The sequence below is a fragment of the Hyla sarda genome, chromosome 3 (assembly GCF_029499605.1).
Source record: "Hyla sarda isolate aHylSar1 chromosome 3, aHylSar1.hap1, whole genome shotgun sequence".
Taxonomy (NCBI): Eukaryota; Metazoa; Chordata; class Amphibia; order Anura; family Hylidae; genus Hyla; species Hyla sarda.
Window position 1 is genome coordinate 87,623,057 of NC_079191.1, and position 20,176 is coordinate 87,643,232.

At 45.5% G+C, this 20,176-nt stretch overlaps 2 protein-coding genes across 2 annotated transcripts in view; one reads left to right on the plus strand and one right to left on the minus strand.

Annotated features, from left to right (window-relative positions):
- LOC130360977 (uncharacterized protein C17orf50 homolog) overlaps nt 1–20,176 on the minus strand; it is a 112,932-nt gene that overhangs the window by 55,380 nt on the left and 37,376 nt on the right. The gene's annotated exons all lie outside the window — the stretch shown is intronic.
- Nucleotides 1–20,176, plus strand: part of LOC130361490 (synaptobrevin-like) — a 69,643-nt gene that overhangs the window by 43,353 nt on the left and 6,114 nt on the right. The window contains exons 3-4 of the mRNA XM_056564549.1: nt 6,632–6,790; nt 18,508–18,559. Of these exons, the coding sequence (XP_056420524.1) occupies nt 6,632–6,790; nt 18,508–18,559 (211 nt within the window). The remainder of the gene's footprint in view (nt 1–6,631; nt 6,791–18,507; nt 18,560–20,176) is intronic.

A 20,176-nucleotide genomic window follows, 5' to 3' on the forward strand; every position in this document is an offset into this window, starting at 1 on the left:
AAATAATGCAAATGTAACATAAGATGGATAGATCACCATTATGTTATCTTACTTCATTTACCCCTTTTGCATCTATTTTAAAGTATTGTCAACACTCTTCTGAAATAAGATTGTCTTTTATAGTAAAATAATAAACGTGACATGTAACATAAACTCTGATCCTTGCTTTTTAAAGGGAAGCAGAGTTCTCGGTTCAGTGCTTGGTTCTTATATCAATAAGGTGGTTTTCTCCCATGTGGCAGCCTTAAAAATCTATACCAAGTCACAGCTCAGTGTCAACTACATTGACACCTAAACTACAGGTGAAAGAGAGAATCATTACATGCAAAGCAAGATAGTTCAAGCCGTGATTTATCATAATGATTATGGCTTACAGCTCATGAAAACCCCAAAGCCCCCCCAATTACTATGATTTGGGGAGCCATGTCATCTGCTGGTGTTGCTCCACAGTGCTTCATTAACTCCAGGGTGAACGCATCCGTCTACCAGGAGATTTTGCATTAATGAAATACAACGAACTTTTGCACGATATTCAAATTTTTCGAGTTTCAGGAGCATTGTTACTAGTAGTGTTGAGCAGCATAGGCCATATTCGAATTCGCGATATTTCGCGAATATATGGACGAATATTCATCATATATTTGCTAAATTTGCATATTCGTAATATTCACGTTTTATTTTTGCATATGCTAATTTTCGCATATACGAAAATTAGCATATACAAAAATTCACATATGCGAAAATTTGTACACCAGTGTCACACAGTAGTATTAAAGCCCTTTTTACACCACACAAGCTGGAAGCAGAGAGGGATGATCACTGTGATGTGTACTGTGAAAAAAACAAACGAATATTCGTAATTATGAATATATAGTGCTATATTCGCGAATATGCGATATTCGCGAATAAAATTTGCATTGCGAATATTCGCGAGCAACACTAGTTACTAGTCATAAATTGTAGTAAAGGCAGCGAGGAGGAGAGACCATGCCCCACCACCACGGATTGACAAAGGGTCTTCCTGAACCCAAGCAGTTTTTGTTATGGTCTTTAGATCCTATTCTAACGTGTATACAGAGCATGCATTATAGTGTCCTCAAGGCAGCAGGTGTTTTGTTGTCACTAAGGCCACAGTATCTACTCTCTTCATGTGATCATTATAAGCTATAAGTACAATGCTGTAAAAACAAAAAAGTACATGATGACCCCTATTCCCATTAAATTACAAGTATAAGTACAATAATGTACACACAACCTGTTTCATACCCTTAAAAATCTCCGCACATACATTATGATGTGTCACTATTGTTCTGCTTTATCACTAGTAATTCTGGTTAGCATGACACATAGGTACACATTCGATTACAGGTGTCCATGTACATATACTATACTACACTGCTCAAAAAAATAAAGGGAACACTTACAACAACACAATGTAACTCCAAGTCAATCACACGTCTGTGAAATCACACTGTCCACTCAGGAAGCAACACTAATTGACAATCAATTTCACATGCTGTTGTGCAAATGGAACAGACAACAGGTAGAAATTATAGGCAATTAGCAAGACACCCCCAATAAAGGAGTGGTTCTGCAGGTGGTGACCACAGACCACTTTAACACTAGCATATGGACTGCAGAACACAGAATGAATGGCCACTTTATTAGAGCCATCCATCTGGTAGTGCACTGGACCTTTTTTGGACTTCAGAACCACAGCAAATTGTCATGGGATTAATTTCATTAGATGTTAGTCATTCTGTAGTCATGTAGGCATTCCGCAGGAACATTGGCCCATTGGTTTTTTACAGTTGACGCACATTAGATGGAGGTCCTGACATGTTCTGAACACCCAGGTTCACCACATCCTTAGGATGCTCCATAGGATTTACATTTGGGGACTGTGAAGGCAAAAGAAGCAAGGAAATTTCATGTTATGTTTAGTGTAGCTATCCTGGTGATGACCTGTGAGCCCAACAATCCTTTTGTAATATTTATTGTTCCTGTAGTGTTACATGCAGAAATAAAGCTTCTGAACACTAGGATACAATCTAATTAGCTTGTACTGTGGAGGGCCTACACAACTTGGCTTATTGTGGTGCAAAAAAGTTACCAAGTTTGTAGAGCATACAGTATGTACGAAACCTCTGTGAAGTGTTTAAAGTCACTGAAGAGATAAGTGTACGCAGGGGGGCCCTTGTTTAGCTTCATTCTCCTCTGGCAAAGATTATACTGCTTTTTGGAGCTGAAGACTTGAGTTATCTTCACAGCATGGACCAGAACAGTAACTTGCTTGTAGTATACTGCATCATGAACAAATTTAAACCAAGAAGTAACACTTTTGCTTAGAAATATGTATGCCCAGCTGGGACAGAACTGAGATATGTTGCTCTAGTAAAAGCCAGACCTGGTTTGGGTCAAAACCTCTCTGGAGGAGGAGGTTGGACTAGGGACTTCTCCCACAGGCTTCTAGAAGTTTCTTTGGTGCACTACCTGGGTGTTGTACGCTGGCTAGTGTAATGGTGACAAATAGACAGTTTGTGAAACCAGGGTAGCATTAACCACCACACTCCAAGGATTCAGAAGCTCTCCTGGGCCAAACGGTGGGCAATAAAGACACCAGATGCAAGATTACGAAAACCTGCCTTTTACTGAGGTTAGGATAAATGTCATAGTCCTTTACAGTACAGATCAGAGCAGAGGAAATGAAGAGTAACCCTACGGAGCCTTTTGCCTTGCTGAGTGTAGCATTTTTCCCTTGATTGAATTTTAGTTACTGTAAACTTTAGACTTTTGGGCCTTTTAGACTTGTGACCCCCAACGCTGAATTATGACTCACTGCAGCGCTGCCCTGAAATTAGCTTACCGCCAGGTTTGGACTGTAGACTTTTGGACCAAGAGTTGCCTGAGGTTTTTTATCTCCTGCTATCCTAGACTTCCAGACTGAACCTGTGCGGCGGGACACTTGTAGATGCGTGAACTTCTCCACAGGACTCCAGCTTTCAACTATTTGGGGGGCACACTGGGGGCCCGGACAAAAGTAGGGGGTGCAATTATAACAATGCAACATTTATAAACTGTGGGTGAAAATTATCTTTCGGAGCTTTGTGCAGCATGGGGGGAGCTTGACTTTTAATATTATCACTATACATATTATCATCATACTGTGATTGACCAAATCCTGTATACTGAAACAAATATTATCAATAATATAAGTATACAAGGAGGAATTTTATGACCATACATATTACCACCATACTGCACTGACCAAATCCTGTATACTGAGACCAATATTACCAATAGACAAGGAGGAACATTATCACCATGCATATTACCATCATACTGTTATTGACCGAATTCGGAATATGGAGACCAATATTACCAATAATACCAGTATACAAGGAGGAATATTATCACCATACATATTACCATCATACTGATGCTGAGCAAATCCTATATACTGAGACCAATATTTCAAATAATACTGGTATACAAGGAGGAATATTATCACCATACATATTAACATCATACTGTTACTGACCAAATCCTGTATACTAAGGCCAATGTTACCAATAATACTGGTATACAAGAAGAGAATATTTCCCCTATCCAGTGACCATATAGTAGTAGGCACAAGCTGTACACAGGCTCTGCAGATCTTATAAGCAATTACATACAGTTAATTCTGGAGATTCACAGGTGATGTCTTCTTTGATCAGAGTCGTTCACTTTTCTTTTTCTTCTCCATCCAGTTCAGACTGTCATGATAATTTCTTTCGCCACACCTTGCCTTCACAGAACCTTCCAGACAAACATTTTAGGCTGCACACTTTTCCAGCACCTATAGCGCACCATACTGTCAGAACCCGTAGGGTTAAAAAGTTCTGACAGCTTCTTTGTTGTTTTTTGTTGATGGGTTATGCCCGGCTGTCTGGACTGGTCAGCTGACCTTGATTGGAGCACCTGTTCTGGCTCCATATAAGCTGGCAGTTTACTCCCAGTCAGTGCTTGCTATAGAGCTCAGTTTGTACTCTAGCTAGCAGTCTTCTGTATTGGTATATCTGGCTTTTTGAACCTTTGGCTCCTCTCTCTGACTATTCTCTCTGGTATGAGTGACTTTGTACTGTGACTTCTGACACGGATAGTTGACATTGGACTTATTGTGTGAGTGTTTAGTCTCCCTTTGTTAGTCTGTCTGTTATTACTGTTCCCGGACTTAACACTGTGTCATTGTAGTTTATTATTTTGACAAATACGCCCCTCATGTATATAGGAAGGGACTGTCTTCGTGGTTGTTGACCTGTTATTTAGGACAGGTATGCAAGTAGGCAGGGACAGGGGGAGTGGGCGAGAATAGTGTGCACTCCTTCCCTGCCGATTCCTGACACATACAGTAATAACCCCTTAGTGTCCCACACAGTAGAGTGGGTAGATGGGGTTTGGGGAAGAGTAGCCCCCCCCCCCCCAGCCCCATTTTAGATAGTTAGGTCACTCCAGTAGGTAGACACATCCCTTTTACAGGGTTTTCCCCATTATGAAGGTGCCCCGAGTAGGCAGGTGCCACCTGTAGATAGCTGTTCTCCACTAAAGTTATTCCCCAAAGGTAGGTTCTATTGTAGATAGTAGCCCCCCTGTTTCTAGTTGCATTCCCCCATTTATAGTTACAGCCTCCCATATATAGTAGTAGCAGCAGTCCACTTTAGGTAGTCTTAACAGCAGTCCCCTTTAGGTAGTATAACAGCAGCCCCGTAGGTAGTATAACAGCAGCCTCCTTTAGGTAAGTTAACATCAGCCTTCTGTTGGTAGTACAACATGAGCCCCCTTTAGGTAGCTTCTCTTGTCAAGATTAAAAAACAAAAAACATACTCACAAGGCTCCTCCAGTCTGTGCTCTGGCGCATAATGATGATGGAATTCACATACCCAAGCGCTGAGGAAGAACGCCGGGCCTCTTGCGGCTGTCTGCAAACCGCAGGCAGCCACAAGAGTGATTGACAGGGCGAGGATCAAATGGCTTTTCGCTCCATCAAACAGCTGAGCCACTGCACTGCATCACGGGGCAGGGGTAACGGCTGGCGGATGGGTTGGCTGGGTCACAAATGCATTATTTAAATTGGGAGGCACATGTAGGCATAGCCCCCCCCGCCCCCCCCGGTGTCGCCATTGCCCCTACACTACTTAAGGCTCAGACTAGGGGACATACCATTGGCCATCAGGATCAGATGGTTTACTCTGCATTAGCTTACTTAAAGGCACAATAACACTGACAATCATTTACATAGCAAAAATCACAAAACAACAAAACACAATGTACCCTGAAGTAGTGGGCCCAGAACCAGAAGTGTCTGAGGCAACGTTTACCTGACAGGACAACATTCTGTACTGGGTTACCACATTTCTGTGTTTAAAAAGGCTACAAAGCATTATGTGACCAGGGCAATATTTATCTGATACAAGGCATGAGCAGATTTTTTCTAACCATTACACTACATTACACCAATTCATGTCAGTGTATGCTCTTAATGTATTACACAGTTTTGCAAGTTAACTTACAGTATCCCAACATACAAATTTAGGGTGGGGTCACATATGCTGTATTTTGCTGCTGCATATTTTCCTACTCAATAATAATAATTCTTTATTTTTATAGCGCACACAGATTCTGCAGTGCTGTACACTCAAATTGGTCCCTGTCCCAATTGGAGATCACAATCTAAATCTATGAATACTCATTGAAGTCAATGAGTAGCAAATTCAGCTGCGTGTTTTGCTACCCATTGTCATCGAGAGGAGGACAAAAAAAAAGAAACCAGAGAAGTGATGCATGCAAGGGGTAACTTTACTTTGTTGTTAAATGAATCATCCACTTACATGGAGGCACAATTCTTTGAAGTTCACATACACATCCAAAGATTCATTCGCACTGCTTCAGTGATAATTGATACTCCTAAGAGTGGTTACTCTTATTGTCCTGACAGCTCCACCTGCCAGGTGGTGGTCACTGCGTTAGTAATAGTATAATCATAAACTGTATATACGTTAGAAAGAAATGCAGAGCACTCACCATCGGCGTATAAAAAGTTTTCTTTATGCAACAAGTAGACAAGGTGCATACAAAGCAGGGACGAACAAAGGTACGGGGATGAACTCCCGGGCAACGGTGCCTTTTCACACGGCAAGCGCTTCGACTGGCCCCTGGGCTTTTTATACACCGATGGTGAGTGCTCTGCATTTCTTTCTAACGTATATACAATTCTTTGAAGCTGTTCCAAGTTAAGTTTACTTATCTCCTATTCACAGGAGAGAAGTGCCAGAAATGCATTCATTATATTTACCGACTGTTAGAAGCTCCATGATCTTCAGTAGGGGGCCTTAGGTCCTTGTTATGAACAAAGCAGCAAATGCAATGAATACATTTCTAGCCATACAGTTTCCGCTGTTTGCCTCCCTGTCCACACAGTGATCTTGTGTTATGGTGACTGCTGACATATGGTGCACACAACAAACATGAACTCTCAGGGTCACAACATTCTTGTTATGCTGATTTGCATCTTGCGCTGCATTAACTTCTTTTTATATACTCATGATTCTTTCCATGTCTGTGTATTTGTGGATGTTGTTGGTCATGGCAGGTGGTGGATATCATGCGTGTTAATGTGGACAAGGTCCTGGACAGAGATCAGAAGTTATCAGAGCTGGACAACAGGGCCGATGCCTTGCAGGCCGGAGCATCACAGTTTGAGACCAGTGCAGCTAAACTGAAGAGGAAATATTGGTGGAGGAACTGTAAGGTGAGGGGTGCCACTACGGCAGGTAACTGCAATAAACTCATATGATGTAATGGTTTTAAAGGGCGTCTATACAGATTAGTAACTATATGTAGCCCACTATAGTCAATGCCTATCAAGAATTAATGCAGGAGCAGATGCATGAATTGTCCCACAGCTTTGGCCTATGTGAGTGAGCATCAGTCTAATGACTTCAAAGCATTCAGCTCTTACGTTACTCGAGAGTTTTTCCATTGTACATCTCATGATAGCATGGGCAGTAAATAGATGCAGTCACATATATGACACATAGTGACAAATATTTTTTTTTATGTGCGTCAAGTGTTAAGGTCCAGTCACACTGAGAAAATTCAGCAAGTCCGGAATCGGTGTATATGACCACGGAATTCTGCGTAGACATAAGTGCCATCCCATTGACCAAGAGCAGTTATCTAATTTATAGCGAAAACTCTGATGAAGCGCAGTGGTATTCCCATTCAGTAAAATGGGAGGCTGCAGCAAGCGTAATATGTAGGGAATTTTGTTAAGGAAATGCCATGCAGAATTCAATGTAGTATGAACGGCCATACAATTGAAGGTAAGAGATAAGAACATTCTTTGCTTTGGATATAAAAGAAATCTTAAAGGGTTACTATAATTTAAAAAACATTGACATGTTGCACAGACATGTTAATATTCTTTGGGCAACATGTAAAAAGTTTTTTTTTTTTTTATTATGGTAACCCTTTAAGGAGAATTCATGGGAACATGAGCCTTCCCTGCATAAGAGCATTTGGCCCACTACATATGGCAGGAGATTTCTAGACATCTTGTTACACAAGGTTTTATGTCATAGGTCTTCATGTAAATAAGTCCATAACTATGTTCTCCTGAGTTTCTCAACTAACTGGGTAGAGACAGGCAGAAGGCCACAAAGGTGTATAGTTACAATAATACATATTATTGGATAACTCAAAAACTTAAGTGGGCACTGTCAGATACAAAACATTTTTTACATGTTGTACATCTTGGCAAAACATTAACCTTTCTAATATACTTCATAAGAAGACTTTATTTCCTTTTTATGGAAATCATGGCTTATAAAATCATGGCTTTGTCCAAGCTGAAGCACAGGCATAGGACAAAGTCCAGTAAGTGATGGTGGGCTAGCACTCCTCTGTGCTCTCCCCTGTCTGATAGGACTCCTCTGTGCTCTCTCCTGTCTGATAGCACTCCTCTGTGCTTTATCCTGTCTGATAGCACTCCTCTGTGCTCTCTACTGTCAGATAGCACTCCTCTGTGCTCTCTTCTGTCTGATAGTACTCCTCTGTGCTCTCTCCTGTCTGATAGCACTCCTCTGGGCTCTCTCCTGTCTGATAGCACTCCTCTTTGCTCTCTCCTGTCTGATAGCACTCCTCTGTGCTCTCTCCTGTCTGATAATACTCTTCTATGCTCTCTCCTGTCTGATAGCACTCCTCTGGGCTCTCTCCTGTCTGATAGCACTCCTCTGGGCTCTCTCCTGTCTTATAGCACTCCTCTGGGCTCTCTCCTGTCTGATAGCACTCCTCTGGGCTCTCTCCTGTCTGATAGGACTCCGCTGTGCTCTCTCCTGTCTGATAGCACTCCTCTGTGCTCTCTTCTGTCTGATAGCACTCCTCTGTGCTCTCCCCTGTCTGATAGTACTCCTCTGTGCTCTCTATTGTCTGATAGCACTCCTCTGTGCTCTCTCCTGTCTGATAGCACTCCTCTGTGCCCTCTCCTGTCTGATAGCACTCCTCTGTGCCCTCTCCTGTCTCATAGCACTCCTCTGGGCTCTCTCCTGTCTGATAACACTCCTCTGGGCTCTCTCCTGTCTGATAGGACTCCTCTGTGCTCTCTATTGTCTGATAGCACTCCTCTGTGCTCTCTCCTGTCTGATAGCACTCCTCTGTGCCCTCTCCTGTCTGATAGCACTCCTCTGTGCCCTCTCCTGTCTGATAGCACTCCTCTGGGCTCTCTCCTGTCTGATAACACTCCTCTGGGCTCTCTCCTGTCTGATAGGACTCCTCTGTGCTCTCTCCTGTCTGATAGGACTCCCCTGTGCTCTCTCCTGTCTGATAGAACTCCTCTGTGCTCTCTCCTGTCTGATAGCACTCCTCTGTGCTCTCTCCTGTCCTATCAGACAGAGGAGTGCTAGCACTGGACTTTGTCCATGCCTGTGCTTTAGCTTGGACAAAGCCATGATTTTCTAAGCCATGATTTCTATTAAAAGGAAATACAATTTTCTTATGAAGTATATTAGAAAGGTTAATGTTTTGCCAGGATGTACAGCATATAAAAAGTTTTTGAATCTGAAAGTGTCCATTTAAAATTTCAAGTTGTCTAGTCACTTTAACTGTATAATCTTATATGCAAAAAATCCCTCCAGTAGCTCATACAGAAGGACAAAACTTTCTTATTTGGCCTTGCGCACAAAGAAAAACACATTAATTTCAATAGGAAATTTTTAATCAGCATCTAAAATTCACTAGTTTCCAAGTGGAATTAAGCTGTGGATTTTCTTGCCAAAAGCATCTGAAATTTTAGGGTCCATTCACACAGCAGAATTTCACAGCGGAATCCAGCAGAAAAATTCTGCTAAGAAATTCTAGAGCAGCCGCTTCCTATTCTTTTCAATAGGATTCTGCTGCTCCGCGCACAAGGCACAATTTCCCTGGAGGAAAATTCTGCCACGGAATTCAAATTCCAGACTCTGTTGAAAAAATGAACATGTTTATTCTTTCAGTGGAATCTGCTTGGACATACATTGCTGTCCATGGAGATAGAGCTTTTCCAACCTGCCACAAGGGGAATGATATGCAGGGTGGCTATTCCGCCATCTGAGTGGTCCCTTACTCTTTAAAGCCTTCCTGTCACTCCTGCATGTCAAAAGATTTGATCGGTCAGGTTCTCAGAGTTAACATCCCCAACTTGTCTGAAGCCCCAGTGAGTGCCGCTTATCTCTTCTTGAAGATTGCGGTTGCTATACATACTTGAGCACCTTTTGGAGCAGCTAGGCCTTTTGTCCATCCTGGGAGCCTGCACGACGAGACTTCAGATAAATGCCACTTGTTCATTTATGCTAATTATAGTGCCAGACTATCTTCTTTCATTTTCATGAAAAGTATAATTAACCCTGTAACCCCCAGCTATATTAACTGGTTAACGACCAAGGACGTGTATACATGGTCCTGCACTACCATTAGTGTTACGCCGAGCGCTCCGGGTCCCCGCTCCTCCCCGGAGCGCTCGCTACACTTCCCTCACTGCAGCGCCCCGGTCGGTTCCACGGACCCGGGGCGCTGCGTTACTACCTCCGGCCGGGATGCGATTCGCGATGCGGGTAGCGCCCGCTCGCGATGCGCACCCCGGCTCCCGTACCTTACTCGCTCCCCGTCAGTTCTGTCCCGGCGCGCGCGGCCCCGCTCCCTAGGGCGCGCGCGCGCCGGGTCTTTGCGATTTAAAGGGCCACTGCACCGCTGATTGGTGCAGTGGTTCCAATTAGTGTTTACACCTGTGCACTTCCCTATATCACCTCACTTCCCCTTCACTCCCTCGCCGGATCTTGTTGCCCTAGTGCCAGTGAAAGCGTTCCTTGTGTGTTCCTTGCCTGTGATTCCAGACCTTCTGCCGTTGCCCCTGACTACGATCCTTGCTGCCTGCCCCGACCTTCTGCTACGTCCGACCTTGCTTCTGTCTACTCCCTTGTACCGCGCCTATCTTCAGCAGCCAGAGAGGTTGAGCCGTTGCTAGGGGATACGACCTGGTCACTACCGCCGCAGCAAGACCATCCCGCTTTGCGGCGGGCTCTGGTGAAAACCAGTAGTGACTTAGAACCGATCCTCTAGCACGGTCCACGCCAATCCCTCTCTGGCACAGAGGATCCACTACCTGCCAGCCGGCATCGTGACAGTAGATCCGGCCATGGATCCCGCTGAAGTTCCTCTGCCAGTTGTCGCTGACCTCACCACGGTGGTCGCCCAGCAGTCACAACAGATTGCGCAACAAGGCCAACAGCTGTCTCAACTGACTGTTATGCTACAACAGTTACTACCACAGCTCCAGCAATCATCTCCTCCGCCAGCTCCTGTACCTCCTCCGCAGCGAGTGGCCGCTTCTGGAATACGACTATCCTTGCCGGATAAATTTGATGGGGACTCTAAGTTTTGCCGTGGCTTTCTTTCCCAATGTTCATTACACTTGGAGATGATGTCGGACCAGTTCCCCACTGAAAGGTCTAAGGTGGCTTTCGTAGTCAGCCTGCTGTCTGGAAAAGCCCTGGCTTGGGCCACACCGCTCTGGGACCGCAATGACCCCGTCACTGCCTCTGTACACTCCTTCTTCTCGGAAATTCGAAGTGTCTTTGAGGAACCTGCCCGAGCCTCTTCTGCTGAGACTGCCCTGTTGAACCTGGTCCAGGGTAATTCTTCCGTTGGCGAGTATGCCGTACAGTTCCGTACCCTTGCTTCAGAATTATCCTGGAATAATGAGGCACTCTGCGCGACCTTTAAAAAAGGCCTATCCAGCAACATTAAAGATGTTCTGGCCGCACGAGAAATCCCTGCTAACCTACATGAACTCATCCATCTTGCCACTCGCATTGACATGCGTTTTTCCGAACGGCGTCAGGAGCTCCGCCAGGATATGGACTCTGTTCGCACGAGGCGTTTTTTCTCCCCGGCTCCTCTCTCCTCTGGTCCCCTGCAATCTGTTCCTGTGCCTCCCGCCGTGGAGGCTATGCAGGTCGACCGGTCTCGCCTGACACCCCAAGAGAGGACACGACGCCGCATGGAGAATCTCTGCCTGTACTGTGCTAGTACCGAACACTTCCTGAAGGATTGTCCTATCCGTCCTCCCCGCCTGGAAAGACGTCCGCTGACTCCGCACAAAGGTGAGACAGTCCTTGATGTCTACTCTGCTTCTCCACGTCTTACTGTGCCTGTGCGGATGTCTGCCTCTGCCTTCTCCTTCTCTGCTGTGGCCTTCCTGGACTCTGGATCTGCAGGAAATTTCATCTTAGCCTCTCTAGTCAACAGGTTCAACATCCCGGTGACCAGTCTCGCCAGACCCCTCTACATCAATTGTGTAAACAATGAAAGATTGGACTGTACTATACGTTTCCGCACGGAGCCCCTTCTAATGTGCATCGGATCTCATCACGAGAGGATTGAACTGTTGGTCCTCCCCAATTGCACTTCTGAAATCCTTCTTGGACTTCCCTGGCTTCAACTCCATTCCCCAATCCTGGATTGGTCCACTGGGGAGATCAAGAGTTGGGGGCCCTCTTGTTCCAAGGACTGCTTAAAACCGGTTCCCAGTAAACCTTGCCGTGTCCCTGTGCTTCCTCATGTAACCGGTCTCCCTAAGGCCTATATGGACTTTGCGGACGTTTTTTGCAAAAAACAAGCTGAGACTCTACCTCCTCACAGGCCTTATGATTGTCCCATTGACCTCCTCCCGGGCACTACTCCACCCCGGGGCAGAATCTATCCTCTGTCCGTCCCAGAGACTCTTGCCATGTCTGAATACGTCCAAGAAAATTTAAAAAAGGGCTTTATCCGTAAATCCTCCTCTCCTGCCGGAGCCGGATTTTTCTTTGTGTCCAAAAAAGATGGCTCTCTACGTCCTTGCATTGACTACCGCGGTCTTAATAAAATCACGGTTAAGAACCGCTACCCCCTACCCCTCATCTCTGAACTCTTTGATCGTCTCCAAGGTGCCCATATTTTTACCAAACTGGACTTAAGAGGTGCTTATAATCTCATCCGCATCAGAGAGGGGGATGAATGGAAAACGGCATTTAACACCAGAGATGGACACTTTGAGTATCTGGTCATGCCCTTTGGTCTATGCAACGCCCCTGCCGTCTTCCAAGACTTTGTTAATGAAATTTTTCGTGATCTACTATACTCCTGTGTTGTTGTATATCTGGACGATATCCTGATTTTTTCTGCCAATCTTGAAGAACACCGCCAGCATGTCCGTATGGTTCTTCAGAGACTTCGTGATAATCAACTCTATGCCAAAATAGAGAAATGTCTGTTTGAATGCCAATCTCTTCCTTTTCTAGGATACTTGGTCTCTGGCCAGGGACTACAAATGGACCCAGATAAACTCTCTGCCGTCTTAGATTGGCCACGCCCCTCCGGACTCCGTGCCATCCAACGTTTTTTGGGGTTCGCCAATTATTACAGGCAATTTATTCCACATTTTTCTACCATTGTGGCTCCTATTGTGGCTTTAACAAAAAAAAATGCCGATCCCAAGTCTTGGCCTCCTCAAGCGGAAGACGCCTTTAAACGACTCAAGTCTGCCTTTTCTTCGGCTCCCGTGCTCTCCAGACCTGACCCATCTAAACCCTTCCTATTGGAGGTTGATGCCTCCTCAGTGGGAGCTGGAGCTGTCCTTCTACAAAAAAACTCTTCCGGGCATGCTGTTACTTGTGGTTTTTTTTCCAGGACCTTCTCTCCGGCGGAGAGGAACTACTCCATCGGGGATCGAGAGCTTCTAGCCATTAAATTAGCACTTGAGGAATGGAGGCATCTGCTGGAGGGATCAAGATTTCCAGTTATTATTTACACCGATCACAAGAACCTCTCCTACCTCCAGTCTGCCCAACGGCTGAATCCTCGTCAGGCCAGGTGGTCTCTGTTCTTTGCCCGATTTAATTTTGAAATTCACTTTCGGCCTGCTGATAAAAACATTAGGGCCGATGCTCTCTCTCGTTCCTCAGATGCCTCTGAAATTGAACTCTCTCCTCAACACATCATTCCTCCTGACTGCCTGATTTCCACTTCTCCAGCCTCCATCAGGCAAACTCCTCCAGGAAAGACCTTTGTTTCTCCACGCCAACGCCTTGGGATCCTCAAATGGGGTCACTCCTCCCATCTCGCAGGTCATGCGGGCATCAAGAAATCTGTGCAACTCATCTCTCGCTTCTATTGGTGGCCGACTCTAGAGACTGATGTGGTGGACTTTGTGCGAGCCTGCACTATCTGTGCCCGGGATAAGACTCCTCGCCAGAAGCCCGCTGGTTTTCTTCATCCTCTACCTGTCCCCGAACAACCTTGGTCTCTGATTGGTATGGATTTTATTACTGACTTACCCCCATCCCATGGCAACACTGTTATTTGGGTGGTCGTTGATCGATTCTCCAAAATGGCACATTTCATCCCTCTTCCTGGTCTTCCTTCAGCGCCTCAGTTGGCTAAACAATTTTTTGTACACATTTTTCGTCTTCACGGGTTGCCTACACAGATCGTCTCGGATAGAGGCGTCCAATTTGTGTCTAAATTCTGGAGGGCTCTCTGTAAACAACTCAAGATTAAATTAAATTTTTCTTCTGCATACCATCCTCAATCCAATGGACAAGTAGAGAGAATTAACCAGATCTTGGGTGACTATTTACGACATTTTGTTTCCTCCCGCCAGGATGACTGGGCAGATCTTCTACCTTGGGCCGAATTCTCGTATAATTTCAGAATCTCTGAATCTTCCTCCAAATCTCCGTTTTTCGTGGTGTACGGCCGTCACCCTCTTCCCCCCCTCCCTACCCCCTTGCCCTCTGGTCTGCCCGCTGTGGATGAAATTTCTCGTGATCTTTCCACCATATGGAAAGAGACCCAAAATTCTCTCTTACAGGCTTCTTCTCGCATGAAGAGATTCGCAGATAAGAAAAGAAGAGCTCCTCCCATTTTTTCCCCTGGAGACAAGGTATGGCTCTCCGCTAAATATGTCCGTTTCCGTGTCCCGAGCTATAAGTTGGGACCACGCTATCTTGGTCCTTTTAAAGTTTTGTGTCAAATTAATCCTGTCTCTTACAAACTTCTTCTTCCTCCTTCTCTTCGTATCCCTAATGCCTTTCACGTCTCTCTTCTTAAACCTCTCATCCTCAACCGTTTTTCTCCTAAATCTGTTCCTCCCACTCCTGTTTCCGGCTCCTCGGACATCTTCTCTGTCAAAGAGATTTTGGCCTCTAAAAAGGTCAGGGGAAGAACTTTTTTTTTAGTGGATTGGGAGGGTTGTGGTCCAGAAGAGAGGTCCTGGGAACCTGAGGACAATATCCTGGACAAAAGTCTGATCCTCAGGTTCTCAGGCCCCAAGAAGAGGGGGAGACCCAAGGGGGGGGGTACTGTTACGCCGAGCGCTCCGGGTCCCCGCTCCTCCCCGGAGCGCTCGCTACACTTCCCTCACTGCAGCGCCCCGGTCGGTTCCACGGACCCGGGGCGCTGCGTTACTACCTCCGGCCGGGATGCGATTCGCGATGCGGGTAGCGCCCGCTCGCGATGCGCACCCCGGCTCCCGTACCTTACTCGCTCCCCGTCAGTTCTGTCCCGGCGCGCGCGGCCCCGCTCCCTAGGGCGCGCGCGCGCCGGGTCTTTGCGATTTAAAGGGCCACTGCACCGCTGATTGGTGCAGTGGTTCCAATTAGTGTTTACACCTGTGCACTTCCCTATATCACCTCACTTCCCCTTCACTCCCTCGCCGGATCTTGTTGCCCTAGTGCCAGTGAAAGCGTTCCTTGTGTGTTCCTTGCCTGTGATTCCAGACCTTCTGCCGTTGCCCCTGACTACGATCCTTGCTGCCTGCCCCGACCTTCTGCTACGTCCGACCTTGCTTCTGTCTACTCCCTTGTACCGCGCCTATCTTCAGCAGCCAGAGAGGTTGAGCCGTTGCTAGGGGATACGACCTGGTCACTACCGCCGCAGCAAGACCATCCCGCTTTGCGGCGGGCTCTGGTGAAAACCAGTAGTGACTTAGAACCGATCCTCTAGCACGGTCCACGCCAATCCCTCTCTGGCACAGAGGATCCACTACCTGCCAGCCGGCATCGTGACAATTAGGCCCTGTCAGGTTGAGACCCTCAGTGACCTGGGGGCTTCCCTGCAAGGTCTTTCCCTGTTGTTCCATAATGTTGTGTATATCACTTTAATGTCTAGACAGTATCCTTATGTGTAGGTAGTACAAAAGACCTGTGGGAGGTCTCAAGCATCTGTGTAAGTCTGTCACATGTTATGTTATGCAGTCACATGATTTGTTGTCACATGTTCTCCCAGAGAGCACCAGCTTAACCTATGACCGGCAGCTTGACCAATGGGCTTTAGTCCAGCCCCCCACTATATAAAAGGGCGGCCATTGCAATTCTCTCTCTCTCTTTGCTACCAGCTCTGCTGCTGCAAGCATCAAGTCTTTGCTGAGCACAGCAACTACCAGAGATCTCAGTGCAAGTGATCAGCATCTCGAAGACCCCAAAAGCTACAGTCATTCCAGTAAGTCTCAAGTCTATGTCTGCTGTCACTGAAACTAGTCAAGTCCTGCATACAGTCAAGTCAAGTTGTTACGCCGAGCGCTCCGGGTCCCCGCTCCTCCCCGGAGCTCTCACAGCGTTCTCCTGTTCGCAGCGCCCCGGTCAGACCCGCTGACCGGGTGCGCTGCGATAATGTCCCCAGCCAGGATGCGATTCGCGATGCGGGACGCGCCCGCTCGCGGTGCGCATCCCGACCCGCTTACCAGACTCGTTCCCCGTCTGTGCTGTCCCGGCGTGCGCGGCCGCGCTCCCTAGGGCGCGCACGCGCCGGCTCTTTGCGATTTAAAGGGCCAGTGCACCACTGATTGGCGCATGGTTTTAATTAGTGTGTTCACCTGTGCACTTCCCTATATTACCTCACTTCCCCTTCACTTCCTTGCCGGATCTTGTTGCCATTGTGCCAGTGAAAGCGTTCCTTGTGTATCCCAAGCCAGTGTTCCTATACCTCTTGCCGTTGCCCCTGACTACGATCCTTGCTGCCTGCCCTGACCTTCTGCTACGTCCGACCTTGCTCTTGTCTAATCCCTTGTACCGCGCCTATCTCAGCAGTCAGAGAGGTTGAGCCGTTGCCAGTGGATACGACCTGGTTGCAACCGCCACTGCAAGACCATCCCGCTTTGCGGCGGGCTCTGGTGAAAGCCAGTAGCAACTTAGAACCGGTCCACCGACACGGTCCACGCCAATCCCTCTCTGACACAGAGGATCCACCTCCAGCCTGCCGAATCCTGACACAAGTGCAATCTCAAGTCAAGTTAATTACAAGTATGCAAGCTGCGAGGTCCTTCTGAGCCCTGGCCACCTCTCTGGGAAATCTGGCCTTAGCTGTGAAGATAATTCCATCTGTCTTATACTTAGTAAAGCCTCCGTTTGACCATAACTGGTTGTGGACTCTCATTTCACTACTAGCAACTGGGATAGCGGATAATCCAGGCGTGTGGTGTTCCGGAACCCTAAAACCACACTGGCGTCACGAACACTAGGGGTTAACAACATCTTGCCCCCCCGGGTTAATACCACCTGATCCCACCACTTACACCTCTACACCCGTAGTCCCGCCATTCACCCGTGGGTCACCACAACAGTGTATGGAGCCGGCTCCTGACTCGAGCCAGTGCCATGCCGGGCACCCGTCAGCTGATTCCTGTAGATGAGGGCTGCCATTAGTACCCGACATGCAGCGATCGCCGCGGCAAGCTATTAACCCTTTAGATTGCCGCTGTCAAAGCTGACAGCAGCGTCTAAAGGGACCTTTAAACAGTCCCTGGTGGTCCAGTGGGGTGGATCACACCCCCCCCCCCCAATCGCAGGGGAGCCATCCACTTCTGAGGTATCTCTCCTCCAGCGCTGGTCCCAGCTCTGTGATTGATCAGTCGAGTGCAGAGCACACAGATCAATGGAGTTCTATGGAACTACATTGATATGTATGAGGAATCTAATGATTCCTCCTAAGTTCGCTACGGGGACTGATAAAATGTAAAAAAAAAAAAAAAAGTTTAACAAAAGTTTTAAAAACACCCATTAATCTCTACCGTATTAAAAGTTGAAATAACCCCCTTTTTCCCAAATTCTAAATAAAATATATGTAAACATAATAAAAAAAATATATGTGGTATCGCCACATGCGTAAATGTCTGTTCTCTATATTTGAATTTATATGCATGAGGAATCTAATGATTCCTCCTAAAAGTATAATGTTAATTATAGTAAAAATATAATGTTAATGAAACCGCACGGTCAATAGCGTATACATATGCTTAATTACACCGCAAGGTAAACAGCACGGTCAATAGCGTATACATAAAAAATATCAAATTCCAAATTTGTGTATTTTTGGTAAAAAAATTTATGAAAACAATCAAAAAGTCCCATGAAAACAAAAATGGTACTGATAAAAACTACAGATCATAGGGCAAAAAAAAGGAGCCCTCATACCGCCCCATATATGGAAAAATAAAAAAGTTATAGGGTCAGAAGAGGACATTTTTAAACGTACAAATTTTCGTGCATAAATTTATCATTTTTTAACAGAAGTAAAACAAAATCAAACCTATTGGGCACAATTTTTATTGTATGGACCTACAAAATAAAGATAAAGTGTCATTAAAAAAAAAATAATAATACTCCGCGTCGAATCGGAAGCCCCCAAAAGTTACAAAATTAAATTTTTTTTTTTTTTTCAAATATTTTTTTTCTGGTTTTGCCGTAGATTTTTTTTTTTAACCCACCCCTTCTCCCAAGCAGTCCTCACAACCTCATAGAACAGCCAGGGAAACTCCTAATTTGCATCATAAGGGAATTCAACGTTAGTAATTTGCCTGACATTAGTTTGTGTAATTTTGGATTTTTAGCTTTTGTTACCAAAGTGACATTTATAGCTATAAAGAACCTGTGACAATCTCTCTTTATCTCTTCACAGATGATGCTTGTTATGGGAGCAGTAGGCGTGCTAATGTTCCTCATTCTTATTAGTAAGTAAATATCAAGTCTTATAAACAACTAAAAAATACTATGGCAATTTGCTGCCTACAACGGCATTTATGTGGCATACAAAAAAATGCCTCTAAGGCTGGGTTTCCACTTAAGAGAATTTTTTTGGAATACTGTCACTGAAGTTTTTGGACCAAAACCAGAAATGGATCCAGCAGAAAGAAATATAAGTCCTTTCTTTAAATTTCCCATTTCCTTTTAAATCCACTTCTGGCTTTAAAGACGAACTACGAGGTTGAAAATTTTATCCCCTATCCTAAGGATAGGGGGTAAGTTTCAGATCGCGGGGGGTCCGACCACTGGGGCCCCCCCGCGATCTCCCGTATGGGGCCGCGGCTCTCTGTATAGAGAGCATGTGTTGACCACCGCACGAGGCAGCGGCTGACACGCCCCCTCCATACACTGCTATGGGAGAGCCGGAAATTGCCGAAGGCAGCGCTTCGGCTCTCCCATAGCAGTAAATGGAGGGCGCGTGTCAGCCGCTGCCTCGTGCGGTGGTCGACACACGCTCTCTATACAGAGAGCTGCGGCCCCATACGGGAGATCGTGGGGGGCCCCAGCGGTCGGACCCCCCGCGATCTGAAACTTATCCCCTATCCTTATGATAGGGGATAAAATGTTAAATCCCGTAGTTCTCCTTTAACTCAAAAATTGCAGTGGTAGTTTTTGCAAGTGGAAATCCAACCTAATAAAATTCTTTGTGGAAAAAATGGATAGGCAAATCCTATGGCTCCCATTTTCAGCTGTAAACATGAGTGAATTAATGGCTTATTGTGGAGCAAAAACATTTGTGAATAGTTTTTGACACTTTGCAATGTGTGAACGTTTCCACTGTCAGTTTTTGAGCCAAAACCAGAAGTGTATTAAACAGAAATGAGAAATATAAAAGAAAGGTCTTAGGCTGGAACTCCACTGAGGTTTTTTTTCTCAAAAATGCTGTCAAAAACGCTAATTTTCCCGCACGTCGTTTTTTTCAGTGAAAAAACGCCGCATCCAGATGTTAGCTGCAAGTCAATGGTAAACTGCAAAATGCCAGATTCACTTGGCGTTTTTCAGTTTGGTGTTTTTTTTTATTTTATCCTTTTGGCGTTTTTCAGCAATTTCAGGCTCAGAGGCTGGATTTTCAAAACGCCCGACAAAACCTAGTTTGGCGTTTTTTGTCCTGAAATCGTGGCGTTTCCATCCCATAGTGGGAGAGCAAAAACGCCAAGAAAAAGGCCATGTTGGTCTTAAATTTTGCGCTTTTGCAGGCGTTTTTATTCTTTTTTGGACTTTAGCGATCAAAAAAAATTATGGAGATACCTTTTTTTTATTAAAATTTCGTAGGGTACCATAAAAAAAAATTATAAAAAAGATACAGTAGTGATGGAAAAAATTGTACCTAACGAAATGTATCATTTTTATTAGGAAATGTGATCAATTTATGTGAGCGTCTAAATCACTAAAAATGTAGCCGACAATAAAAATGTAGTGTGTGTGTTTTTCACTTTTTTTTATTAATTTTTTTAGGTAGTACTACTACTCCCAGCATGGAACACACTGTTCCATGATGGGAGTAGTAGTTGCCTGTACTTATTGACAGATCGCCCGTTGCGATC